Source organism: Miniopterus natalensis, chromosome 12, assembly GCF_054644295.1.
Source record: "Miniopterus natalensis isolate mMinNat1 chromosome 12, mMinNat1.hap1, whole genome shotgun sequence".
In the NCBI taxonomy this organism is placed as follows: domain Eukaryota; kingdom Metazoa; phylum Chordata; class Mammalia; order Chiroptera; family Miniopteridae; genus Miniopterus; species Miniopterus natalensis.
Window position 1 is genome coordinate 51,570,181 of NC_142092.1, and position 26,877 is coordinate 51,597,057.

General features: G+C 34.2%; 1 protein-coding gene and 1 pseudogene across 2 annotated transcripts in view; one reads left to right on the forward strand and one right to left on the reverse strand.

Annotated features, from left to right (window-relative positions):
- The window catches only part of STX17 (syntaxin 17), a 42,472-nt gene that overhangs the window by 887 nt on the left and 14,708 nt on the right, over positions 1-26,877 (forward strand). Inside the window, exons 2-4 of one of the 2 annotated variants that reach the window (XM_087822786.1) lie at positions 4,181-4,365; positions 8,276-8,341; positions 19,866-20,091. In XM_087822786.1, coding sequence (XP_087678912.1) covers positions 4,243-4,365; positions 8,276-8,341; positions 19,866-20,091 — 415 coding nt within the window. In that variant the 5' untranslated portion in view covers positions 4,181-4,242. Of the gene's footprint in view, positions 1-3,976; positions 4,366-8,275; positions 8,342-19,865; positions 20,092-26,877 lie in introns of those variants that run through there. The other variant, XM_016225018.2, reaches the window with a different exon arrangement.
- Positions 23,620-24,016, reverse strand: LOC148091853 (large ribosomal subunit protein eL37-like; annotated as a pseudogene).

The following is a 26,877-nucleotide window of genomic DNA, read 5'->3' on the forward strand; positions in this document are numbered from 1 at the left end:
GTCGTTTTCTGTCTTTTGTGATCTTGATGCTTTAGAAGAATCCTGGTCAGTTATTTTGTAGAGTGCCCCTCAGTTGGGTTTTGTCTGAATTTTTCTCATGATTTGTTTGATTAAAGCTGTGCATTTTGTTGATACCACGTGCCCTTCTCAGTTAATCATTCGAGGGGGTGCATGATAGGACAGACACACTGCATTTGATAATGCTTTTGATTGCTTAGTTAAGGTGGTGTCTGCTGGGATTCTATAATGTAAAGTTACTATGTTTCCCTTTGTAAACAATTGACATCCTGGGAGATAACTTGTAAATTATGCAAACATGCTGTTTCTCCTCAAACTTTCACTCTCTGACTTTTGCAGCCTTTGGTGGATCTTGCCTTTGGTAATTAGTACTGTGATGTTATGATGGTGACTTTCTGTTTCCTTCACTTCTTCATTTATTAATTTAAGTTCTTCTGTAAGGAAAAGCTACCCCCTTTTCCCATTTATGTATTGTTATTTATTTGTATCAGTATGGACTCATTTATTTTTCTGTTGGTTATTATCCTACACTTTTGCTATTTATTTTAGGTTCAAATTGTTCCAGCTTTGGCCATTGGGAGTTTTTTCAGTTTCTTGTGCCCTTTTGACAAACCTCTATCCTTTTTTGAGAACTTCCTTACTTTCTGGCACCATAAGATGCTCCAGGCTTATCTTGTGCTTTCCCTGCCCCAGCCCTGGAATCAACCACTTCTCCAAGGACCCCTGGTTTCTTTTTTTTGGAGAGTGTTATTTAAACACCAAGATTTAGGCAGTAGGTATGATCATTGCTGCTGGGGCGTCATTACTTCTAGTACCTGGCATACACACACATATATAAAAGCTATACATATATTCCTATAGTATATACTTTGCATAGTAGAAGGAAACACAATAGGCAGTGTGATAAACTGGGAAACATTAGACAAATAGTTGATAATTTGAGTCTATTATGTTAAATATAGTAAAAAGATACCTTGCAGTAAAACATACATTTCACAGGCGCTGGCAATTCATGAAAGAAGAAATGCAAATGGCCAATAAATCAATCCCATTAGTAATTTAAGACCTGAAAAATAAAACAATAATGAGGGCCATTTCTGTCACCATCAAATGTCTAAGAAGAATGATAATACCAAATATTGGCGTATGGGTAAATTAACATTTTGATGTGTTGCTAGTGGGAATGTAAATAGGCACAACCTTTTTTGGGACATTTGATATCAAAAGTCCTAAAAAATCTGTATACCTACTCATTCTATTTCCAGGTATTTAATTTAAAGAAATAATTGTAGATGGTATTTTGGTTTATGTGTAAGGAGGTAATTACACTGTGGCGTAGCTTATAATGGTGGAAAATTAGAAACAACCTAAATAGCCAACAATAGATGATTAGTTAAATTATGGAACATCTATGTAGAGTAATACTATGTGCTATAAAAAGATGCATTGTAGCCCTAGCTAGTGTGGCTTGGTTGGAGTATCATACCATACACTGAAGGGTGGTGGGTTCGATTCCCAATCAGGGCACATACCCAGGTTTTGGATTTGATCCCCTGGTCAGGGTGAATGCAGGAGGCAACCAATCCATGTTTCCCTCTCACATTGATGTCTCTCTCTGTCCCTCCCTCGCTCTTCCTCCATCTTTCTCTCCCTCCCTCCCTCCCTTCCTCTCTAAAATCAATTTTTTTAAAAAAATTATCCTCTGGCGAGGATTTAAAAAAAGATGCATTGTAGAAAAATAATAATTTAAATGGAAACATTTTTATTATATGTAATCAGTTTATTCAAAATCATTTTCTTTGTTCATTTCATTCATTTATTCACCCAGTAACAATATACTTTATTATATTGATTGATCTTTGCCGTTCCACTTTGTTGAGTTTATTTTCTTTATTGTTAAAGTATGCAGTTTAGTAGTTCTTTTAATGATGGGCTTGGGAATAAATTCAGTCTTTGTATATCTGATAATTATTATTTTGCCTTCACTTCTAAATAATAATTTCCTTGGGTATATACCAATTCCCTCAGCACTTTGAAGATATTCCTGTCTTTTGATATCTTGCTTTGATGAAAACTTTGCTACTTTTATTCGTTTATTTTATCTGTCTTTTATTTTTGGTTTGCTTTTTAAGATTTTTCTCTTTGTCCTTGATGTTCTGCTATTTCCCTTCTATGTGTTCAGGTAAATTTGTTTTTTTCTATTTATTATACTTAAGGCTTATGTGCATTTTCAATTTGAGGTCCTACATCCTAATTCTCAGCTTGTTCTTTTTGAATAATGAATGCCTTTTCACCACTTTATTCTTTCCTTATGGGACTACTTGTTATTGAGCTTCTTGTTTTATCCCTTAGGTCTCTAATTTTAATTTTATATTTTGTACTCTTTATTCCTCTGTGTTCTGATTGATATCTCCCAAACGATAATTCTCTCTTCAGCTACAGGGTGTACTATTTAACCCATCTTTTGAGGTTTTTGAGTAAAAATTTTTAAGTAGACTTTTTAGGTTTATTTTTAGATTGGCCTATTACTGTTTCATAAAATTATCTAATTTTAAAAGATTCTATTCCTTCCTTTATATCTTTGAATATTTTTAAATGTACCTAATTTAATTTTCTTTTTAGATTGCTTCATTATCTCTAGTCTGTTAGTGAATTTTTCTGTTTTGTTGGGTCTGAGGACTAACTATTTTGGCAGTTAATTTCTCCATGTGTCTCCAGTTCCCACTCACTGCTGTAGGACTCATTTTTGGTGTCTAGAGATTTTCCTTTTTTTGTTTTTGAGCTCAGATCAAAAATAAAATCCAAATTAGAAGTAAATAAGATAGCCTGTATACCAACACTTCAAAATTTTCAACTGTAAAAGAGAAACAGAACATTATTTAGAATAATAGCTCAGTGTTTCTGAAGTGATAGATCTCTCTGATAGTCTCATGAAAGCAAGGGACTCTGTCCTTTAAAAGAACTCAAAATACATACACAAATTTTCATAAAGAATTAGTGATTCCACAGAATCTTTTTTGTGAACCTCTGTCTTTATGGATCCTGTCTAAGACATAATAACCCAATGGGATTAATATGGTCAATTATTATTATTTTTAATATGGAAGAGGTTGTGGCTAGTGAGATGGCATGGAACCGTGGTGCAAAACAGTGGTTTTTAAGCTTGGTTAAAATATAGTAAACTCAAGTTTATGAAATAGACAAGTGAATTTTCTCCAATTGGAGCAAGTATGGGGTCCCGGAGCCTGCTCACTTGCCAATCCCTACTCTCTCCTACCCTGCCTCAGAGGCATATCCTCGGACTTTCTGGAACACTTGCAGAAAACTCCTGGTGAATTAGAAAGAGCATTTGAATGTATGCTAAGGAATCCTGGGTTCTTATTCTAGCTGTGTCACTAATTTTTTGTATTGGTTGTAAACAATGCTAACTGCTTTGTAAGAAAGGGAAGAGGCAATTTAAATTGCCTCATGGATGAGAAGAGTTGCATACTATGTTATATATAATACTTTACATAGTTACATATATATATCATTTATATATATACTTTAAATATATTTATCATTACATAGATACATTATTATGACATTAGAAATTAAGTTTGATACAAGCAGAAATATTAAGAATGAAATTTTTTCTTCCAATTTTACCATTTGACACCTTTTTAAAAAAAGTTATTCAGTGTCCAAGATACATTGGGCCATGAAAACTTGGGCAGTATACTCCTAGTTCTTAAAAAAGGTATTTACATGTGCACGTGCACACACACTCATATATGTATATATGTGTGTGTGTGTATAGATATATATATATACACATATATATCTATATCAAAATGGGAGTAGGAGTAGGGGATGGGAGAAAAAAATGGAAAGAGTAGTTAACTATGATGGGTGAGCAGGTGATTGTTGATTTTATTTTATTCTTTTTTATATTTTTCTAAGCATTCTAAAGGGAATATAGCATTAGTATATTGAGGGTATATAACATTACTTTTGAACAGAGAAATACATTTTAAAATAAAAGGTTTCTTTAAAAGTCACTGAAATTCAGCATTAACTTGAATATGTATTTAGAATAAATTATAAAATTACCTAATAGTTGGCTTATAAAAATAATAGGAACTCATTTAAAAACATTCTTAAATAAATATTTCCCTTTTAGGTTTTTCTATATGAGTAGAGAAGACAGTTGTTGCAAGTAGAAGTGACATAACATTTTTTAGGATGTCTGAAGATGAAGAAAAAGTGAAATTACGCCGTCTTGAACCAGCTATCCAAAAATTCATTAAAGTAGTAATCCCAACGGACCTGGAGAGGTTAAGAAAGCACCAGATAAATATTGAGAAGGTAAGTTTTTCCATTTTCTACCACAAAAAAATGGTTACATATTCTGATTTCTATTTATTGTACATTTTAGCTAAATTCAGAATATTAAATAAGCTTTGCTAAAATATCTAGCTTCTGTTGATTTAACAACGGTATTTATTCTTTAATCTGGTTTTTGTTGTTGTTGTTGTTTTGCAAATACACCTCTCATATTATTCCTTTTTTAGGAAGGAATATAAGAATGGGATCTGCATCTTTTTAGTTGTACATACTGATGTATTAAGCAGTTAATAATTGAAGTGAACTAAAATATGAAAACTGCAAACTTTGGCTAAGGGACGGGCCTACCTTAATTTCATTTACCCCATGGCAAGTTTTTTGAATCTTGAGTGTGTATCAGTAACTCCTAATCTCTTCAGGTGCATGTAGAATAAAGGGGCAAATCATTATGTGATATGAGGGAATTTCCCAAGTTCACTGCTTTGAGGAAAGCCCAAAATTCAGAAATATTGCCTAGAGGTCAGTTTAGGAGATAGGTAGAAGGAAGAACTAGTCTCTGGGACTATGGTGGATGGAGATTGCTTAGAACCTGGACTGGCTGTGGTCTGGTGGAATGATTGTGGCATTTATGGGAACATCAGATTTATTGAGCACTGAGCATTGATTTTGATAGGTTATATTGCCTTCTGTGCTGTGGGATAGGTCAGTGGTATTTGCTCTTTCAAAAGAACCTCCCCCAGTATAAATTTTAAGCTGAGTGGCCCTCCATTGATTTGGTGGTGGGGAGGGTAGTGGGCATAGAAGTGGTCATTAAAGCCTTTCTTTATAAACAGTATCTATCTCCCTCAACTGACTACCTTATACAAGTTATAAGAGTGTAAACTTTCTCTTCCATAGATACCACCTGTCTTCCTAGTATTTAACTATTTTTTAAAAGTATAAAAAATAAGTGCCAAGAATATTATGATGAAAATTTCTGTACAAATATGAAGGTATATAATGGGGTGAAGGCCTGGTAGGGGCAGAGGCTGGGTGGAGGGGAACAAAGGGGAGGAAAATGCGGGACACCTGTAATAGTGTCAACAAGAAAAAGACCCCGAAAAACAAGTGTGAAGGTATCTAAAATTCAAGATTAATATTTTGTCATCCCTTAATTTCTTTATCCATAAGCAATAAGTACTATGACTTTTTAAAAAAATCTTCAAGGATATGTTTATTGATTTGAGAGAGAGAGAGAGACATCTGTGTGAGAGAGAAACATCGATTGGTTACCTCCAGTATGTGCCTCAACTGGGGATCAAACCCACAATGTAGGTATGTGACCTGAGAGAGAACTGAACTCATAAGCTTTTTGGTGCACGGGATGACACTGCAACCAGCTGAGTCACCCAGCCAGGGCAGTACTATGACTTTTAAGGATGGGGGAGTTGTCCAGGAAGCTGGTTATTCTGGTCAGGAGCAGAAACAAATTAAAGGGTTCCATGCTTTGATAAATGAGGAAGGCTCATTCTTTTAGTACTATAACAGTATAGAAATAGAGTTGTTTACTTTTGATTAATCATATCAGGTGGGAAGTTTAATAAGGTTCGTTTCAAATTCATGAGCTCATTCTGAACTGCTTGGTTATGAAGATGAGTAGAATGTGGTAGAATTGATTATGAAAGGCAGAAGTAAGTAGACTATGGTCTACTGAGACCACTTTTTATTGTCCTTTTTACATTTGAGGTTTGGCATGTTTTAGATTTCCTTTTTCTTCTATTTATTCCATATGAAAGTGCCTACTGTCATTACCCTCAGAACTTAACCACATGTACCGTCCAGACATCAGTAGAAAAGAACCCTGAGAGAAAGGTGGGTTGGGATAGGAATGGGTCTATTACTGACTTGATTAATTGTACCAGACTTCATAAGAAAATTATTCTAGAGTTATATTGATCTTTCTTTGCCAGAACAGTTTTTCTTTAACTTTTTGTAAAATTTTTACTTACTGTGAAAATGTTAGACAGTATCAGAATAATTATAACTTACAATATAGGTGATGTCTGAGCTAAGCAGTTAAACTCATACTGATCTATGTTTTATACCATATTCTGGATCATTCTGCTGTCTCTAGGATTTTTAATTTAGTTATGAAAGTGATTTTGTATCTATGTAAGATTGAATAGCATATTTTGATAGATAGTTTATGGCAATGTAAAAATGTTTAAAAGCAGCAGTGTTCACTGTGGACAAAAGAGTTAAGAACTAATTTTGGACTTCAGGTGTGTAAAGGTGCCTCACTTTCAAAAAGGCATATTCTTCCTGGGGGAAGAGTGTAGAAAGATAAAATATTTATTATGCTAGCCATCAGTCATCCAATATGAATTTAAAAGAAGAAAGTCAGACTGAAGGGAAATTGAAGGTAAGCCTTAATGGAGTGATTCTGCAATATCCAAAAACAATGAGAGTAGTGTGCTGTGGACACCTGGGACTATATTCCATAGGTCCTTCAGCATTACATTTTATTATACGCGATGGCCTTGATTAGAATGTAGTTCTGAAATTTGTATTAGCATTCACTTTTTTTAGCTAATGTAAGATAGATTTAAGCATAGTTAATGGGAACAACAAGATAGTAAGCATGGAACATAATTTTTTTTGTTTCATATTTTAGGGGGTTGAGGGAAAACTTATTGTGTAGCATGTACTGTATTAATTAGTATGTGGTTAGAGTGCAAGAGGCAGAAATAAGACAGAAGAGGTTTTTGTTTTGGTTTTTATTTTTATTTTTTTATTATTATTATTTTTGTTAACCCTCACCCAAGGATAATTTTTCCCTTGATTCTAGAGAAAGTGGAAGAGAGGGCTTAGGGAGAGAGAGAGAGAGGAGAGAGAAACATCGATGTGAGAGAGCCACATCAATTGTTTGCCTCCCACATGCATCCCAACTCAGGTGGGGAACAGGAACCTGCAACCTGGGTACATGCCCTTGACCGGAAATTGAACCCAAGACCCTTCAGTGTGTGGGCCAATGCTTTAACCACTGAGCTACACTGGCCAGGGCAATTTTTAATCTCATAGTTACGGAGAGAGTCTAGGGCTACAGTGGCAGCTCAAAAGTCATTAAAGACCTGGGCTCTTTTTAACTTGCTGTTTGATCCTCAACTTGTTTCTTTTTTTTTAATTGATTTTTTTTTTTTTTTTAGAGCGAGAGGAAGAGGAAGAGAGAGAGAGAAGGGAGGGAAGGGGAGACAGAGAGAAACATTGATGTAAGAGAAAAACACCAATTGGTTGCCTCCTGCACGCACCCCAACCGCGGATTGGACTTGCAACCTGGGTATGTGCCCTGACCAGGAATCAAACCCCCCAACCTTTGGTGTACTGGAGGACACTCTAACCAACGGAGCCACACCGGTCGGGACAATTTGTTCCTATCTTGCATGTGAAATAACAGCTCCAGCTCCAGCTCTCACATTCTAGCTAAGATGAAATAACCAGAACCATATTTTTTCTGTTTTTTTTTTTTTCTCTCTCTCAATAGTCTCTCTCTCAGTTTTCTCTCTCTCTCTGCCCCCCCCCTTCCACACTCTAAAAATCAATGGAAAAAATATCCTTGGGTGAGAACTAACAACAACAACAACAAAAATTCTCATTCTTCATATTGTAAACTCTTTGGAGATTAAAAAAAAGACAAAGTTCATAGTCTCTTTCAATAAAATAAATAGTACCTAGTGATTTTTGTTTGTTTTACCATTTGCCAGGATATGTAATATTTTTGAAACCTTCGTACTTGTATGGTCTTTGGATAGTTAATTGCCATTACTAAGTCAATAACATTTTTAGCTAATATGTTTAAGTTTGGGTAAGTGTCTAGGGTTTTTTGTGGTAACTAGAAATAGTCATTTTAATGATTAAAAAAAAAAAAAGTACCTTTCCCCTCTCTTTTGTGTAGTATCAGAGATGCAGAATGTGGGACAAGTTGCACGAAGAGCATATCAACGCGGGACGTACAGTTCAGGTAAGGCTATTTTTAGTAAATCAACATGAACAAGACAGACTTAAAATTTTACTAAAATGAATACCCTTGTAGCTGAATTCTTTTATGCACATATATAATTATTTCCTTAAGGATTTATTTTTACCAGGAATTACTGAATGAAATGTCATAAATATTTTTAGGATTTTAGTTCATATTACCAAAATTTCCTTCAGAAATGATATATCAGTGTACATTCTCACAGTCATGGCATTTTCAAAAAAACCTTATCAACATTAATATTACCCATTTCTTGAGTTTTTGCTAATTAGTAGATTAAAATAATGTTGCATTTTTTTTGGTGTTAATCTGTAATTTTCCTTTTAGTGCTTTGAAGTGTGAAAGGTTTTTTCGTATACTTCTTGGATGGTAGTATTTCTTTTGTAAATTGCCTGTTCATGACCCTTGCACATATCATACTATGTTGTTGTCTTTTGTAAGAGTTTCTTATAATTTGAAGATAATGCTCTTCTCTCTGTAATACTGTTGAATTAATGTAGTGTTATAATTATTATTTGCTAGTTATTGGCTTTTTAATAAATAAATTTTGCCCAGCCAGCATGGCTCAGTGGTTGAGCATCGACCTATGAACCAGGTGGTCACAGTTCAATTCCCAGCCAGGGCACATGCCCGGGTTTCGGGCTCTATTCCCAATAAGGAACGTGCAGGAGGCAGCTGATCAGTGATTTTCATCATTGATGTTTCAATCTCTCTCTCCCTCTCTCTTCCTCTCTCTGAAATCAATAAAAACATATTTTAAAAATAAAACAAATTTTAATTATTTTAAATTAATTTTTTTAAATAATATATTTACATAGTTAAAAGACAAATAAAATTAAAAGGCTTATAAAACCCTACCCCTATCCATCTCCAAGTCCTACTTGGAAGAAACCACTTTTTTTTTCTTTTTTCTTTCTTTCTTTTTTATTAAATTTATTGGGGTGAGCATGGTTAATATGAACATATAGGTTTCAGGTGTGGGTTTCTATGTTACAAGATCTGTATATTGCTCTGTGTGCCCATCACTCAAAGTCATATGTTCTGTCACCATATATTAAGACCCCTTTCACTTCCCCACCCTTTTCCCTCTGGCATCCACCACACTGCTGTTTGTGTCCATGAGAGAAACTACTTTTAATCCTTTGGGTCATTTTTCCTGGTTTTTAACTCTTTATTTCTAAATACCGTGTGTAGATTGGTATTTCTTAATCAGGTTTAGGCATGATCGCTTCATTTCTTGCCGAAATAGGTGGAGACCTAGCTTTTCACCTTGCTCTTTACTTCCCTCCCCCTTACATAATTACATGTAACTTTTGGTTAAATTAGTTATTAGTATCTCATTATTTGATTATGAAGATATAGTTTCTTGCTAAGCCAAATTAGCAAAATATAGTACATACTCTTTTTTAAGTTAATAATTGCCTTATTTTTTAAATTGCCTAACTTTCTGTATATTTGTAGTTTTTTCTAAATGCTGCAGCACATCTCTGCCATATGCTATCAGTAATATTTTTCATATGCTTAAGTACATCATTTCTGTTCTTTAGCCTGAAGACTGTCTTCTGAAGCCCTTCTTCCCCCAGTTTCAATCTGGACTCACTTTCTAGGCTCGCTGGAACTTCCTGAGCTGCTCCTCTATGTTGGGTCCCTGTTTTCCTTAATATCACGTCTTCCTCATTTTTGGTTTACCCCAGTGTTTTGTTGGAGTACATCTTTCAGTAGCTCTGTAAATAAGGGAACCTTGGTGGTAAAATTTTAAGTTATTATATGAGTGAAAAATATCTTCTTCTCTCATGTGTGATTGCTAATTTCAATAGATATATAATTCTCTTTTAATTATGAAGGTGTAGGCTTTCTAGTTTAGTGTTGCTTTTTAAAATGTTTGTATCATACTGCAAGGCTATAGTAATCAAAATAGCATGGTGCTGGCACAAAAACAGATATATAGATCAATGGAACAGAATAGAGAGCCCAGAAATAAGCCCACACCTATATAGTCAATTAATATTTGACAAAGGCAGCCAGAACATAAAATGGGATTAAGACAGCCTATTCAATAAATGGTATTGGGAAACTTGGACAGATACATGCAAAAAAAAAAAAAATTAAACTAGACAACATTCTTACACCATATAAAAAAATAAACTCAAAATAGATTAAAGACTTAAATGTAAGACTTAAAACCAGGAAACTCCTAGAAGCAAAATAGGCAGTAAAATCTCTGACATTTCTTCCTAGCAATATTTTTTTATATATCTGATATATCTCCTAAGGCAGAGGAAACAAAAGAAAAAAACAAATGGGACTACATCAAACTGAAAAGTTTTTGCACAACAAAGGAAACCATCAACAAAACAAAAAGGCAACCTGCTGAATGGGAGAGAATATTTGCCAATGATACATCTGATAAGCGATTAATGTCTAAAATTTATAAAGAACTCATACAGGTCAGCACCAAAAACCAAACAGTGATTAAAAAATGGGCAGAGGACCTGAATAGACACTTCTCCAAAGAGGATCTACAGATGGCCAATAGACATATGAAAAGATCCTCAACATCACTAATCAGAGAAATGCAAATTAAAACCACAATGACATATCATCTCTACCTGTCAGAATGGCCATCATCAGTAAATCAAAAAACAAGTGCTGGCAAGGATGTGGAGAAAAGGGAACCCTTGTGCACTGTTGGTGGGAATGCAGATTGGTGCAGCCACTATGAAAAACAGTATAGAAGGTCCTCAAAAAATTAAAAATGGAACTGCCTTATGACCCAGTGATTTCACTACTGGGAATAAACCCAAAACACTAATTTGAAAGAACATATGCACTGCTGTATTCACTGCAGCATTATTTACAATAGCCAAGATATGGAAGCAACCTAGGTACCCATCAGTAGACAAGTGGATAAAAATGAAGTGGTACATACATACAATGGAGTATTACTCGACCATAAAAAAGAATGAAATCTTAACCATCTGTGATAGTATGGATGGACCCAGAGGGTATTATGCTAAGAGAAATAAGTCAGAGAAAGACAGATACTGTATGATTTCACTTAATGTGGAATCTAAAAACCAAATAAATGAACAAACAAAATTGAAACTGACTTATATAGAGAGAAAGGGGGTTGGGGGAGTTAGAAGAGAGTAAAGTGGGGGATAAATGGTGATGGAAGGAGGCTTGACTTGGGTTGGTGAACACACAAACAATATACAGGTAATGTATTATAGAATTGTGCATCTGAAACATAATTTTATTAACCAATGTCACCCCAGTAAATTCAACTTAAAAAAGAAAAAAAACCCAGACATATATACATACAGAAAACATACTGATAGTTGCCAGGAGAGAGGGTGATTGGGGGACTGGGTGAAAAAGGTGAAGGAATTAAGAAGTATAAATTAGCAGTTACAAAATAGTTACAGGGATGTAAAGTACAGCATAGGGAATATAGTGAATAATATTGAAACAGCTGTGTATGGTGTCAGGTGATTACTGAAAGCACTTTGTAAAGTATATGATTATCTTAACTAATATGCTATATACCTAAAACTAATACAAGATAATGTTGAATGTAAACTGTAATTGAAAAATAATTTTTTTAAAATGCTGATATCATCTGATTTCCCAGTCTTTGTTTAGGACCTTTTTTTTTTTTTTTCCAATCTGTTTATCCCTGGTATTTTGAAGTATGATGATTATGTGCTTTTTGTGTTCGACCTTAAGAACTCATGTTGTTTAGTTCTGGGAATTTTTCTTAAGTTATTTATTTCATAGTTTATTCCTCTGTGTTTTCTCTTTGTTCTTTTTTTCCCTTTTTTAATCTTTTATTGCAAGAGTCAGCAAACTGGCTCACAGGCCAAATCTGGCCTGCTATCTGCCCCATTTGTGTACACATTGTCTTTGGCTGCTTTCACACTCCAGCAGCAGAGTTGAGTGGTTGCAACAGAGACCATATGGCCTGCAAAGCCTAAACTATTTACTGTCTGGCCCTTTGCTGCAAGTTTGCTGATTCCTGTTCTATTGGATGTTAGGACTCTTGGATTGCTTGTTTAATTTTCTCTTCTACTTTCTGGGAGACTTCCCTCAGCTTTATCTTCAATTCTTTCTACAGAATTCTTTATTTCTATTATTGTATTTAATTTCCAAGAGCTTTTTCTTGTTTTCTTTTTTTCATAGCATTTTGTCTTTGAATATAATAACTTATGCACTTCTGAGACACTAAACAGCCAATTGCTTGTCTGCTGGTAGATTTTACTTAAAGGTTCTTTGGCAGGCTGGTATTTTCCTTGGAGGAACCTCCAAATATCAGTATCTAGAGGCTGTTTTAGTTTAGTTTTCTAAAGAAGAATCCTCATAATCCCCATAGGGCAAGTAAGTACTATTTTTCAGTTATAGAAGCAGGTTAGGTGAAGGCTGCTGGGCTTTCATTGTTCAGTGCAGGCTTTCACATAACTCCCCTCTTTTAGCCCTATACCTGGTGTTTCTAAATCTAGAGTCTTTTTCTCCGAAGAATGAATCTCTTGTCCTCTTGCATTTCAAAAAGGTTACTGTAGCTTCAGTATAGTGACTAGATTGGGATAGAATTAGGTGAATGCAAGAGGTCATTTAGGCGGGGTTACAGAGATGGTGGAGGTGGAGAAAAACAGATTGATTTGAGGTGTAGATAGAAATTTGACTTCTCTGTATATATCTGTATTTTACTGCTTGCTAACTAGTTTATAGGCCTAAAGATCAGGGACTGTGTCCTCCTTATTTGTATATCCCACACTACCTGGTGCTCTGCAAGATTCAGTGTTTATTGAATGGTCTTAAGCATTAATAATCTCATTAATGTCAATGAGATTATTATGACTTGTATTTCTTACCATCTTTACTGTTTAAATGTTATTAAAAATCACTTACAAATTTTCTTGAGATAATTATTATTGTCAAAGTTTTTGTTTACTGATTTTAAATATATATATTTACATTATTGATCTCCATCTGGCACAAAAGATTTACATGTGTCATTAAAATAGTGTGACTGAAACTGTTGTTAGATGTGGATATTTGCTTAGTTTTTATTCATATCTTCCCTGAATTTTATATATAGATTAGTTCTTTGCTAGTTTGTGTAAAACTTGTTTTTGGACAATTTAATGAACATTTATGATAGATTTTTCTAGATTTATCATTATTAAATTTATAGAGTAAGAGCTATCTTTACACTTTCATTATAGTGTCTCCATTGGAAAGGAATTATAAATTTAAATGTAGTCTAATTTATCAATCTTTTCTCTCATGGTTCACACTTTCTGTGTCTTGTTCAAGGAATGTTCTCTATCCTAAGATCAAGAAGATATTTTCCATTGAATGTTTTAAATTTTTTGCTTTTAATATTTAAATATTTAATCCATCTGGGATTGATGGTATGAGGTAGATATAAATAAAATTTCATTTTATTTCATTTGGAAAACCAGTTGTCTCTTACTATTAACTGATTTCTGCAGTGCTAATTCCATATATGCATGAGTCTATCTCTGATATTTCTGTTCCCTTCCACTGGTCAATTTATCTATTTCTCCTTCAAGTTCCACATTATCTTAAGATAGTCTTATGATAAAGTTTGATATCTTATAGGATAATACTTCCATCTTACTCTTCCTTTTCAGGAGTGTTTTGGCTATACTTTGCTCTTTAGTTTTCCGTATAAAATTTCCAATCTGCTTTTCAAAGTCTATATACAATCTTATTGGAAATTTGGAAGTTGCATTGAATTTATTCATCTATTTAGAGAAAGCTGACATTTACAATGTCTAGTTTTTCTACCTAAGAGTATGGGATATTCTTGTACTTATTTCTGTCGTCTTTAATATTTGTGTTTCTTTATGGTTTATATTGAACAGGTTGTGGTAGATTGTAGTTTTAAAAAACATATGCAAAATGTCTTCCATCCTACATGGTCTTCTACAGTATGACTTCCCTATTCCTCCACCAACAGGTGGAATCTAATTCCCGTCCCTCTGAAACTTGGCTGAGGCAGAAGTAATGTCGCTTGACTTTTGAGGCTAGGTCAGACAGACCAGATAGCTTCCACAGGTTCTCTCAGGATGCTTGCTCTGGGGAACTTAGCCATCATGTGAAATGTCCAAGTATCCTGAGACCCACCCCCCCATGTGGGAGATAGACACAGCTGAGCTCTTAGGAATTACCAGCCTCAAGTGCCAGCCACATGAGTGAGCCATCTTGGACATCCATTGCAGTTGAGCCTTCAGATGACTATAACTTCAGTCAACATCTGACTCAACTACATGAGAGACCCCAAGTGAGAACTACTCAGCTGAGGACTTCTTAAATTTTTGGTCTGCAAAATCACTAGCAAAATCAAAATGTGGTTTTAGGCCCTTAAGTTTTGGAGGAATTTGTTATGTAGCAACAGATGACTAGAATACATACAGGGTTTATACTTGTTTTGTTTATCTATTTCAATTTAGTTCATTAATCTATTCTTAAGTACTTTACAATTTTAGGGTGTGTGTTGTGTATTTGGGAGAGATATTAAATGTTTTTCTTTTAAATTATGCTTTCCATCTTTTGCTATATAGAAATATAATTAATTTCGTGTATAGAATTTATGGCCATTTATCTTTAAACTCTTGTTATTTCTAATTGGTCTAAATCACTTTGGACTTTTTATTTATAGTTTTTTTCTTCTCTTGTTATATCACCCATTGTTTTCCTGATTTCTTTCTTCTTTTGATTCCTTGTATGTGGCTCACTGGTTATTGGAAGAAACAATTGGTTAATTATAAACAAACTTGTTCAAATTTACCTTTTAAAAAAAAGACCTTATAAATGATAATTGCTCCCTCCGAAAAAGAATTCTTAATACCAGTTGTACATGTTTTTTTTGAAAGTAAAATCTCATTCTACTGCATTCCAGGATGGTTGTAAGGATTGTTGATCATGTGTGCAAAGTGCCTATACAGCTTTTGTCATACAGTAGGTATTTAGTAAATGAGAGGAATTAGTAATAAGCTCAATTTAAAACTCTCACTTTTAGCTGCTAGCTCAAGCTTAAAAAAAGTTGGCTTTTTGTTGTTTAATATAAAACACATGTGATTACACTTTCCCCCATTTTGGTTGATTTGTTATACAAAAGTATAAAATGTGTATTTTAAAAAGCTTAGTCTTCCCTACACCCCACCCCAAATACTTAACATATAGTAATAATGCTAGCTGATAATAGAGGATTATGAAAAATATATCACATTTTTTGCTTTGAGGGAACTTAGCTGGATAGGAATTCATGAAAAGTTAAACATTTAAATCATAGTTTAAAGCTTTAGTAAAAAAGTTAATATAAGTTAGTACATGATTGTCTAATATATTATAGAGACCAGAAGTGATAGCGTGCCAGCTATCTGAATGCTGGATAAAGGTGGTATTATCCTCATTTTTCAGATAAAAGAAGGTTGAAAAACAGATAAATTTAGTGTTTGTCTAAAGCAGCCATTTTCAAATGGTATGCTGCAAGAATTTTTAAAACATGTAATACCTGGCCCTGACTGGGTAGTTCAGTTGGTTATGCTTCATCCCTATACACCAAAGTTGTCAGCTTGAACCCCAGTCAGGGCACAAACAAGAATCAACCAATGAATTTATAAATAAGTGGAACAACAAATCTTTCTCTCTGTCTCTTTCTCTTTCTCTCTCTCTTTCTCTCTCTCCCTCTACCCCCCCTCCCTACCTCCCTCCCTCCTTCCTTCCCTTTCGCCTCCTCTCAAAAAAAACATGTAATACCTGACTAGTCAGGAGCAACCGACCTCTTTCCCCTTAGATTGTCAAATAAAAAACTGACAACATCCAATACAATAGCAGCCATCCGGTGTAAAGGAATCAAAATTATACCTTTTTTTGTATGTGTCAGATCGGCAAAAAATACATTTTTTGGTGTGTCACCGAATTTTAGTAATTAGTTTGTGTGCCATGAGATGAAAAGGTTGAAAATCACTTGTCTAAAGGACAAGGGTGTAATAAATGATAGTTCAAGAATCCAATCTGGAATTACTTTTAATATTAACTCAGGTGGATAGAAAATGGAGTACTACACTTAATACTTATATAAGTAGGTCCTCATTAGATATCTGTTGAGTAAATGAATGGAGGCCTTTTTCTCCTTTGATTTTTTACTCCTTTTGGTTATCCAGTTATTTTTTTAAGCTATACACACACACACACATATATATAATTTTCAAAACTAAATAAAAAGTTATAAATTTCTTACTACTGTAATAATTCATCAAACAACATTAACCTGGCTTTTACAGAAACTTGATCAGCCTAGTTTCCCATAGCAGTGGTGACGCAAAACTTGAGAACACAGATTTCTGTCCACCTTCAAAAATCTGATTCAGTCGATTTCAGACCACATTTAGAATGATACTGCTGTGCAGAGAGGTCTATCACTGTTTCAAAGGTTGCATGATTGCAAAAAACTAAGATCAGCCATGGAACTTGTAGAAATAAATGCGACATTCATGATTTTACTAGGAGAAATATAGAACACTTGAGCTATCTACCTTTTAATTAAAAAATTTTTTTAAAGGGAAAAGCAATAGAAAAGAGAGAGAATGAGGAGGAAAGAGGGAGAAGTGAGGACAGTAGACAGAAGTTAGGAGAAAAGAAAGGATTAGATAGAAGCAAGGCCAGGTAGAGAATGGAAGAGAAAAGAAAAGAGTAAGTTCCAAAATGAATGCAAGAAGGTAACTTGTTTTAGGTTATTATAAGCTTCAGAAAAATTTAAACTTCAATTGTGTCTAAATATTCTGAGCTGATTAATTAGGACTTAGGATCCTTGATGTTTACTCTGACTGTAGAACCTTAGGGAGGAAATAAAATCTAAGGCACCATCAGTGATAAAATATATCGTTATTTTGAGTACGTCTAAGAAAGAAAAAGTGGTGCCAGTTAAGAATGACACAGTGCTTTTTACCGTCTATTTTAAGATAAGTTCCAATTTCAGAGAGGTTATAATGTGGAAAAGATACTGTCTTAAAATTGATGAAATAATAGTATTTAGAAAGCTTCTACTCTTCTACTTCACTTTTGTCTTTTCCCAATCTATTCTTTTTATTTAGTATGTTCTGTTTTCCCAATAGTATCCTTTAGGGACAGCTCAGATCTTACCTCCTTCATGAAGCCTGTGAAATACAGTAAGATGTTTCATGTGCCCTTTGAGCATGTTTCTTATGCCCCTTTCAATTTTGAATATTTCTCCTTAATAGAGAATCAAAAACAAAATAGGAGTTAAGTAGTTCTGTTTTCTCTATATCATCTGTTAACGTTATACCATCTGCACCAAGCAGTAGGCCTAAACCTTCTTTCCTGTTCCTCTTGCTCTACATGTATTTTTTAAATCCTTTTTATTGTTCTTAACATTTTTTCACCAGCCTCCGCTCATTCTGGGCTCTTACTTTACTTACATGATTCTCCTCATTTCACACCACTCTTTTGTATTCATCTATTTCACATGCCTTTCTTTTTATTCCTTTTTTTTTTTTTTAAGTCTCTTAAAATTCTAAACTTATCATAGCACGCTTACACAACTACATTGGATTCTTAAGATGCCACTTTTCTTATCAGATTAACTTTTTTTTCATAGTGTCAGAATTTCGCTTTTTAGAAACTATCTCTCTCTCAGAAAAGATTCTGTTGCAATATAATTTCTGCCATAGCATCATACAACTATTTTCTCTCAACTTGATTCACTTCCCTAAAGTATCACTATTTCCAGTATTCCTTTTTTTTTTTTTTTTTAAATATATCTTTATTGATTTCAGAGAGAGGAAAGGAGAGGGAGAGAGAGAGATAGAAACATCAGTGATGATCGAACCTGCAACCCAGGCATGTGCCTTGACCGGGAATCGAACCTCGATCGCCTGGATCCTAGGTCGACGCTCAACCGCTGAGCCACGCCCAGCCGGGCCAGTATTCCTTTTTGTAACTATTATGAATTCCAAGATAGCATGATAGCTTTCTCTCATGGGTTTCATTCCCACTTCACTAGTCTATGCTTTTATTTCAGGACCAATTCCAAGAAAGTCATTCCTTTCATTACTTTTTGTTGTTGTTAATCCTCACCTGAGGATATTTTTTCCATTGGTTTTTAGAGAGAGTGGAATGGAGGGGAGGGAGGGGAGAGAGCAGAGGGAGAGAGGGAGGCAGGCAGGCAGTGGGGGTCGGGGGGAGAGAGAAAGAGAGAGAAATATCAATGTGAGAGAGACACATCAATTGTTTGCCTCCTGCATGCCCCCCACTGGGGATCGAGCCTGCAACCCAGGCGTGTGCCTTGACCAGGAATTGAACCACTATCTCCTGGATCATAGGTCGATGCTCAACCACTGACCCACTCCGACTGGGCATGGAGATCTATAATTTTTAAAATCATTATACTGAGATCATTCTTAAAGATTAATTCTATTTAATTGTCAAAGAATAGTAGTTTTATGTTTTTCAAAGTATAGACCGTTGAAAAGGTGGAAAGCTCCCCATTTTATGAAGTTAGCACACCTTAAACCTGTAAAGTAAGTTTAAACCCAGTAAAGATAGTATACACTCTTCACTTATGCACACATACATATACATTTGCTAAAATTCCAAATAAAATATTAGCAAATTGAGTTTAACAATGTATTAAAAGATTACACACACACACACACACAGAAATATAAAGTAAAAAACAATGAGATAACGTGTAGTACTGGCAGTATGTGGGGAAATGGGTACTCATATTTTAGTATGAATTGTTACAAACATTTGGGAAAAAGCTGTAATAGCTATTGAAATAAAAATGCACATTATCCCTTGACTACTCAGTACTCTCAGTTTTGGGAATCATTTCTACAAAATATATATTAATAATATTTACTCTAATACTAATATATACTGTTATAGTATATTAGGATTTATAATAAAGAATATTTGTTTCATAGTTTGTAATAACTAAAAACTGGACACAAAATGAATGAACGTTGATCACTGGAGGAGTGTTTGAATAAATTATATTTTATCCATATTATGGAATACAGTACAACCATTGACCAGGAGGTATATATGTGATGATACTGTTAAGTTGGGATGTGAAATGACAAATTATAGATTATACATTTTTTGTAAAAAGAAAAAAAAAGGCTACGTATATTAGTGTTGGCATGAGCGAAGCGAAATGTGAGTTAAGAGAGGTAGTGGGATTGGTGAAGTGGGGAAATCATTAAATTTTTCTTCATTATATGTTTCTCCAGTGTTTGATATAAAGGAAAAATACTAAATAAATTCAAAGTACGAGGATGTGAGTTTCTAAAGAAGCTGGTTTTGGCCAGAGACATGAAACATAGAAAAGTGTTATGCATACCTTCTTTTGTAATCATTTTCATTCTTAACCATTATCACAAATTACCTCTGAAAATAAAGATATTTTATACTAAGATACATGGTGGCTTTAATGATTTTTTTTTTATAGCAACTCCGCTCCAATATCCGAGAAATGGAGAAACTTTGTTTGAAAGTCCAGAAAGATGACCTAAGACTTCTGAAGAAAATGATAGATCCTGTTAAAGAAGAAGCAGCAGCAGCAGCGGCAGAATTTCTCCAACTCCGTCAGGAATCTGTAGAAGAACTTGAGAAACAATTTAATGATGAAGAAACTATATTACAGCCTTCTTTGACCAGATCTGTGACTGTTGGTGGTAATGTACTAGTCTTATTCTTGATCAATATGATACAGTTAATTAAAGTTCATCTTCTTGTATAGATATTGCAGATATTGTATGTCTTCAGGGATTGCCTTCTATTCCAGTATACTGAATTCTTGGACTCTGAGTGTGCCTGGAAATGCATATCCTAGAAATTTTGAAGAGTAAAAATTTTGAGGCTATGCTATATAAAGTGGGACTTCAGGGCTTTAAGTACCTATATGTCTATATATTAAAAATAAACTTTACTGTATTTTCTAAGGAGAATGTCATCCTTGTCTACAGGGTACTCTTCCCTCATCTCCAACTGCAAGGGTGGCCTAGTCATCATGTTTCTTTCTTAGGCATTCTGATTTTCACAGGGGATGTTAGAGCTATCACCCAGCTCAGTTTTCTGAATTTAACTGACAGCATAAAAAAAAAATCTGTATTGGAGGTTATGCCATCAACTTTTATGAAGTGACACTCTAAGAAACAGCCCAGTGAAACTTCTCATTATATCTCTACTAAGGATGTAATTGATAATTGTTGATTGTATTATAGTAATGTCTATATAAGGAAGTCTGAAAAAAATTCGTAGTTTAATGCATAGTAGTACTTCAATGCAAATGGTCTTTTTTTTTCCTTCAATTTTATGGGTATTGAATGGCAACACTGCTAAGGTTTTTCTACTAGAAAGCTTAAATCCAAAATCTTTAACTACCAAAAGCCAAATTTTTAAACAATCCTGGCTTTATTTTATAATTATTGCCCTTTTATGTTTTAGAGTTTCTTTTTAATTTTTAATTTATGCCATCTTGTTACATTTTATATATGCTGTAAGCTGCCCTAAATCTTTATGGAAAAGGTGGGGTATACATAAATTACAAATTAACATAGAATCTGAGAGATTCTACACCTGCCCAGTTTCCCTCTTTTCCTTTACTTAGGAGGCTCCTAATTATTTTTAGCCTGATATTTTCAGTGCTGATGATCCAATAATTTTTAGAGAAATAGAAACATTTAGGCCATCATCCTGAACTTCTGGGTAATCTTGCTTTTATTGTATTCTTAGTACCTAGCACATAGTAAGTATATAGCACATAGTACATAGTGCTTGGCACATAGTGGACCATTAATAAATGTTTTTAAATATGAGTAAATCTTTTTAGAGACAGTTTTGTAATTTCAGATCTGCTATAATCATGTCACCCTGTGTACCTAAAGTGTTGTTTTGGGAAGAAGGAAATGTTAGCACTGAACCCTTAGTTGAAGAGTTTTTGGAAAGAATGCTTTTTGATAGTTGGTAGTTACTATTTAATTATCACATATATATATATGATATATATTATTATATAATAAATATATATAATATATATGATATGTATAATTATATAATAAATATATATAAATATATAATTATATATATCATATATAATTATCACCACCATATTGATGGGGCTGTATGCTGTTCGTATCATTTAGTACAAACTGATATTTTACGTGCATATGTAGAGAAACTGGGCTTTATCATTCCATGTGATTAAGGGCGATCTTATCCACCCAGATATTTTGACAGTTGTGATGGCAGTAATAACAGTGAAGATATGCTGGTTTTTCTGGAAAGCATTGCTGGCATCAATCTTTTTTGCTATTTAGCTTTGAATTGTCCATCACTGGCAAACAAATTCACTTCTGAGAGTTTACTTACAACATGATACTATTCTAATACTTCTTTTCATTTTTATTTTGTTATTGCATTATTTGTGTTTCTAATAGTAGGACTGTTTGGGCTCAACAAACTTGGGTTTATATATCATCAGAGGATTGGGTGATTATTAGAAAAGGCAGTTTACCCAGTTTGCTGGCAATTAACTTTCTGCAGAGGAAGTTGACTAGTATTAAAAAAAAATGTTGGCAAAATTTGAGAAGCATGTATACAGAGGAAATGAAAAAGATTGGAGCAGAGCCAGAAGATGAGAAAGAAGAAATAACAGGTGAAGTTTATTTTCCAACTCTGTCGATTCTCAAACTTCTCAGTTCATAGAACACCAAATTGGCCTAAAACCTAATAACTTGAACACTGGGAGAAACTAAAAAATCTGTGCCACCAATTCTGGTTTAAGACAGTCATTCCATTTATAAAATCAAATTCCAAAGTTATACCTAAAACAATGTTAGAATTTCAAATTCTGAATGGTCTGCTTGTCACATTGCGCTTTGACTTTGCATCCATTTCCAAAATTAAGCAGTTCAAATTAACTGCTTCACCAAGTGCCTGAGTTTTACACCAGATATGAGAGTTTCTTCAAGGTTGCTTTAAATCCAGAAATATTATTTAAAAAATAATTGAGAGGATGGGAGGAGAAGAATATGAAAAGAAAGTACTAATTTGCATAAAATTTTAGTAGTGGGGTAGGAATTGGATTTGCTTCACATGCGGCCTTCTTTTAGCTATAGAATCTTTCTGTCATTCTACATGTTTTTATCCAACATTCTCTGGATTTCTTTATTTTTGCTTTAGATACTCATAGTAGTGACAGCCTATACAGGAAAAAAAAGTGTTTGATTTGCATAGAAGTTAAGTGCCTTAAAATACTTTTTCCTTTAAAAAGCCAATCTGATTCTAAATAAACTGGTTGGAAACATCAGCAGAGATTCAGGAGCAATGTTGTCACATTTCCATGAGTGAGATCAAAATACAAAAATAGATTTTCATTTACAGATAGAAATAAGAAGTAGAATAGGGTGTTTTATGTTCTCTGGAGAATTTTTGCTGTTTCTTTTGTCCAGCTTCTGCGAGTTCCTAAAGCAAATCTTTCTGCCAGTCTTGCTCGATTTGAGAAACTCCCTTCTGTCTCACTTGTGTGTCTAGTTTCATTCTTAGCATATTTCTTCCCACCACGAGAAGTGATGAGCCTACAGATTTGAATCGTATTTAGAAAGGTGTACCAACTCATGCAGAGTGCATCATTGCTTCTCTCCATCTTTGTCTTTCTTACTCCGCATTCAGCACACAACTTCACCAGCACTATAGGAACAGAATCTTATTACATTTTAAATATTCACAAAAGAAATGAATCCAATCTTAAAACTTCTGGGAACTTCAGACCACCATGTTCAATTTGATGAAATATTAGATTTTATCACAGGTATATACATGTACTGAACTGTTTTGTAAAACCTGTAAGTGGTTTTTGTATATTATTCAGAAGATGTGGTTTCAATTGGTTTTAATTTTCTTAACAACCCTCCTTTGCAGGTAAGTTAAGCCATGACTTAGAAGTCATTTTATTTTGATAGATAGGTTTATGTAGGTGATCATTAAATTCATTTCAATATTTTTAAGCTGTCAGAACATGAGAAAATCAGGAAATGCTTTTGAATTAATTTAGATTCATAATGATACTTTTTCTAATATAGTAAAGTTTAGTGGGAAAAATGTTTTTTAAACCAGAACATTATTACATTGAAATCCCAAATTAATACAGAGCAAATACACTTAAAAGTTATTACTTTTTGAAGTAACATTTAGCCTGCTTTTCAGAATGCATGATAAATGCTACAAATCTTTGAACTCATTTTACTCTTTCCTTTAATTTTTTCATCCCCAAAGACTTTCAAATATAGAATAAAAAGTACTATAAAGAAGAAGGAAAAAAAAAAAGATGAACTGGATGCTGCAATAGCTGCTCTCTTGGGTGTAGGTGTTGTTCCTTCACGGAATCCATGCCTGAATCTGCGGTATACAATTTTGAGGTGCCTCCTGTGACCAGTTCTGGTGCTTCTTGTTCTGCTTGGCAGGGTAGCCGCGCTTGTCATAGGTGAACTACTGAAGGTGGTAGTTCTTCAAGCTACAGCGGCGGTGCAGCGTGTGCGTCTTGTTGTGGCACTTACCTACCGATGACATTCTCTTTGTCCTCTCGCTTCTGCTGCTGAGACCAAAGAACTATTGGAAATTTTTTATATATTATGTTGTAATTCTTAGTAGAATCACTGCCCTTCATAAAGTATGGAGAAAGAAAGAAGGGGCGAGGGGCATTGTGAGGAGGAGAAAAGGAGTGAATGAATGGATGTTTAGACATATATAGAGAAGGGAAAAGTCTTATGTCTGTGTTATTAAGCTTCTCACTTCAGCGAAATATATCTTAATGTTTGAGTTTATAATCAATCATAAGATTTTAAAACTGGAGTTTGAAAAACAGTGATGAGCCCTGCCGGGCGTGGCTTAGCAGTTGAGCGTCGACCTAGGATCCAGGCGATCGGGGTTTGATTCCCAGTCAGGGCACATGCCTGGGTTGCGGGCTCGATCAATGACTTTCTCATCATTGATGTTTCTATCTCTCTCTCTCCCTCTCCTCTCCTCTCTCTGAAATTAATAAAGATATATTTTAAAAAGAAAAGAAAAAAAACAGTGATGAGTGATATATTCTGACACTTGCAGTTGTTTCCATGTAGATAGAACTAGCTGAGATTATTATGCCATAAAACAATAGCAATTTTTACTTATGTGGACAGAATAAAAGTTCTTTTGCCTTTTTTCCTGCAGCTATAATATGTCTCAGTGTTTTGCTTCCTCATGTCTATAGCAATTTGTAAAAGTTCAAAGTCAGTGGATGACCACTGAGGTACAGATTTTTAATACAAGCTGGACTAAGTGAATTATGGAAGTTGTAGAAATTAAAGGGTTTCCTTTCTTAATTATTAGTCATGCCTTGAATTGATTAGTGATGTTTAGCCTTGTAAGTTTACAGCAAGATTTTCCATGGAAGAGAACAGATTTCTTTGTTCTAAGACTTCATTTGAACTAAGATGCATACGCAGTTTGGTTTCAAATGAGATGTAAATGACTTAAACATTTTTTATTTTTTACTGAGGGAAATCTTTAATGTTTGCCTAAAATGTCAAACATTTCCCATCCCTTCATTTTTAGATCAAGAATTATATATGATAATTTCTCCTCATTTTGTTATATATCCTGGCATAATTTACTTGAATTCTCTCTAATAGTACAAAGATTATGCCTTACAAATATTTAGAGTGGGTGTTGTGTTTATGATTTATGCTTTACATTTTGTATGTTAATAACAAAGTTATCATTATTCATCATGCTTCTAAAGAAGTTGGAGTTCTTCTTATAATAGGAATATTAAGTGGAAGAAAGATCTTAGAGTGCTTCATTTATCTCGATTGAAGTTAAAATGAAAGTATCTTTATGCGACGTTAGGACATGGGGTAAATAACTCTGAAGCATTTGTAAAGATCATAGAGAGCTTTTAAAATATTGGATCTTGCAATAATGTTGTAATGTAAAACTTACTCTGTATCTCATGTTTTTGCTCTTCCTTTAAGATAAGGAAATGTATTCAGATAAGTTAAGATTCAAAATTAAAAGAACACGATCAATTCTGATAAGCTTACAAATTACTTTTTAGTCGACTGACTATGCCCTTCCTAAACAATTTAAACAGATTTTTTTTCCTCCAGAGGTAAAACATTCATAAATTATGAAAGTGAACTAGTAATGCAGTTTTATAAAATACCATTTCTATAGGCTAGGATGGAAAGAGAAATTGAGAGAGAAGTTGGACTTAGTGTTAAAATGACTTACTTTTTGGATTAGATCAGGTGTCACATGTCACTGTCATTTCCCTGCTCACAACCCTTCAGTAGCTCTCCACCATCTACCAGGTAAAGTCCAAAGTCTTTAACTGGACTACAAGACCCCTTCTAACCATCTATACTGTCTTATACTTGTAACTTTATGGCTTTTACTTTATGCTTTGGCAAGACCAAACTGCTGATTTTATGTTAAGCTATATTTCTTTCTTTTTGGCCTTTTCATGATGGTTTCTCTACCTAGATTTGTATTATCTTCTTTGCCTAGTAAGATCATCTTTTTTAGGAAGCTGTCCCATAAGCTGCACACCACACCAAACTGGGTCAGATGCCACCCCAGCACGGAATGCCCACAAAGCACTATGTGTATCTATATTTACTTAGATATTAATGAATTCTCTTACTGATTATCTCTTTGTATCTCTAACTCTTCTAAATATGTTCCTTGAGAGCAAGTACTTTGTATTACTTTTTCATCCCTGGTACCCAGCACAATACATAATGGGTGCTCAGAAAATACGGAAGTGGCAGGCATTGTTTTAAGCTTGAAGTAAGGGGGACAAAAGGAAAGTAGACTTTCAGATCTCTTCTTTACATTTTCACTGCTACTGTCCTAGAGCAGATCATCATCGTTTTGCACCCAACATACTGAAAAGCCTTCCAACTGGTGTTTCACTCTCTAATTTTTTTTACTTTTCAACTCCGTCCTTAATCTATTCTTCACACCATAGCTATGGTTGGTTCCCTTTCTAAATCTGGAATCTGATACGGTACCCTCCAGCTTCCCAATAGTCTCCTATTCCTTTTAATAGTTCCATATTGGTCTTATGAGGAAGACAAAATTCTTTAACATAGTTCACAATGCCATGAGTAATATCACCCTCAGATTTCCAACCTCAACCTTTGCTTTTCTCTTGTCATAGAGTATGCTTCAGCTATACTGAACTCCTTTCAGTTCCCAAACCTATGCACATACTATTCTCCTTGACCTGATACTCTCTGATTCTCCCTTTACTCTTGCCCCAGTTCAGTGATATAATTTCTGCTCATCCTCAGGCTTTAGCTTCAGAACCTTCTTGGACCACCCTCTCCTCCACAAATCTAGTTAACTGTCTCTCTTCTGTGCTCACATAGCATTCCATACTTACCATATCACAGTTCTTATCAGACTATACTGAGCTT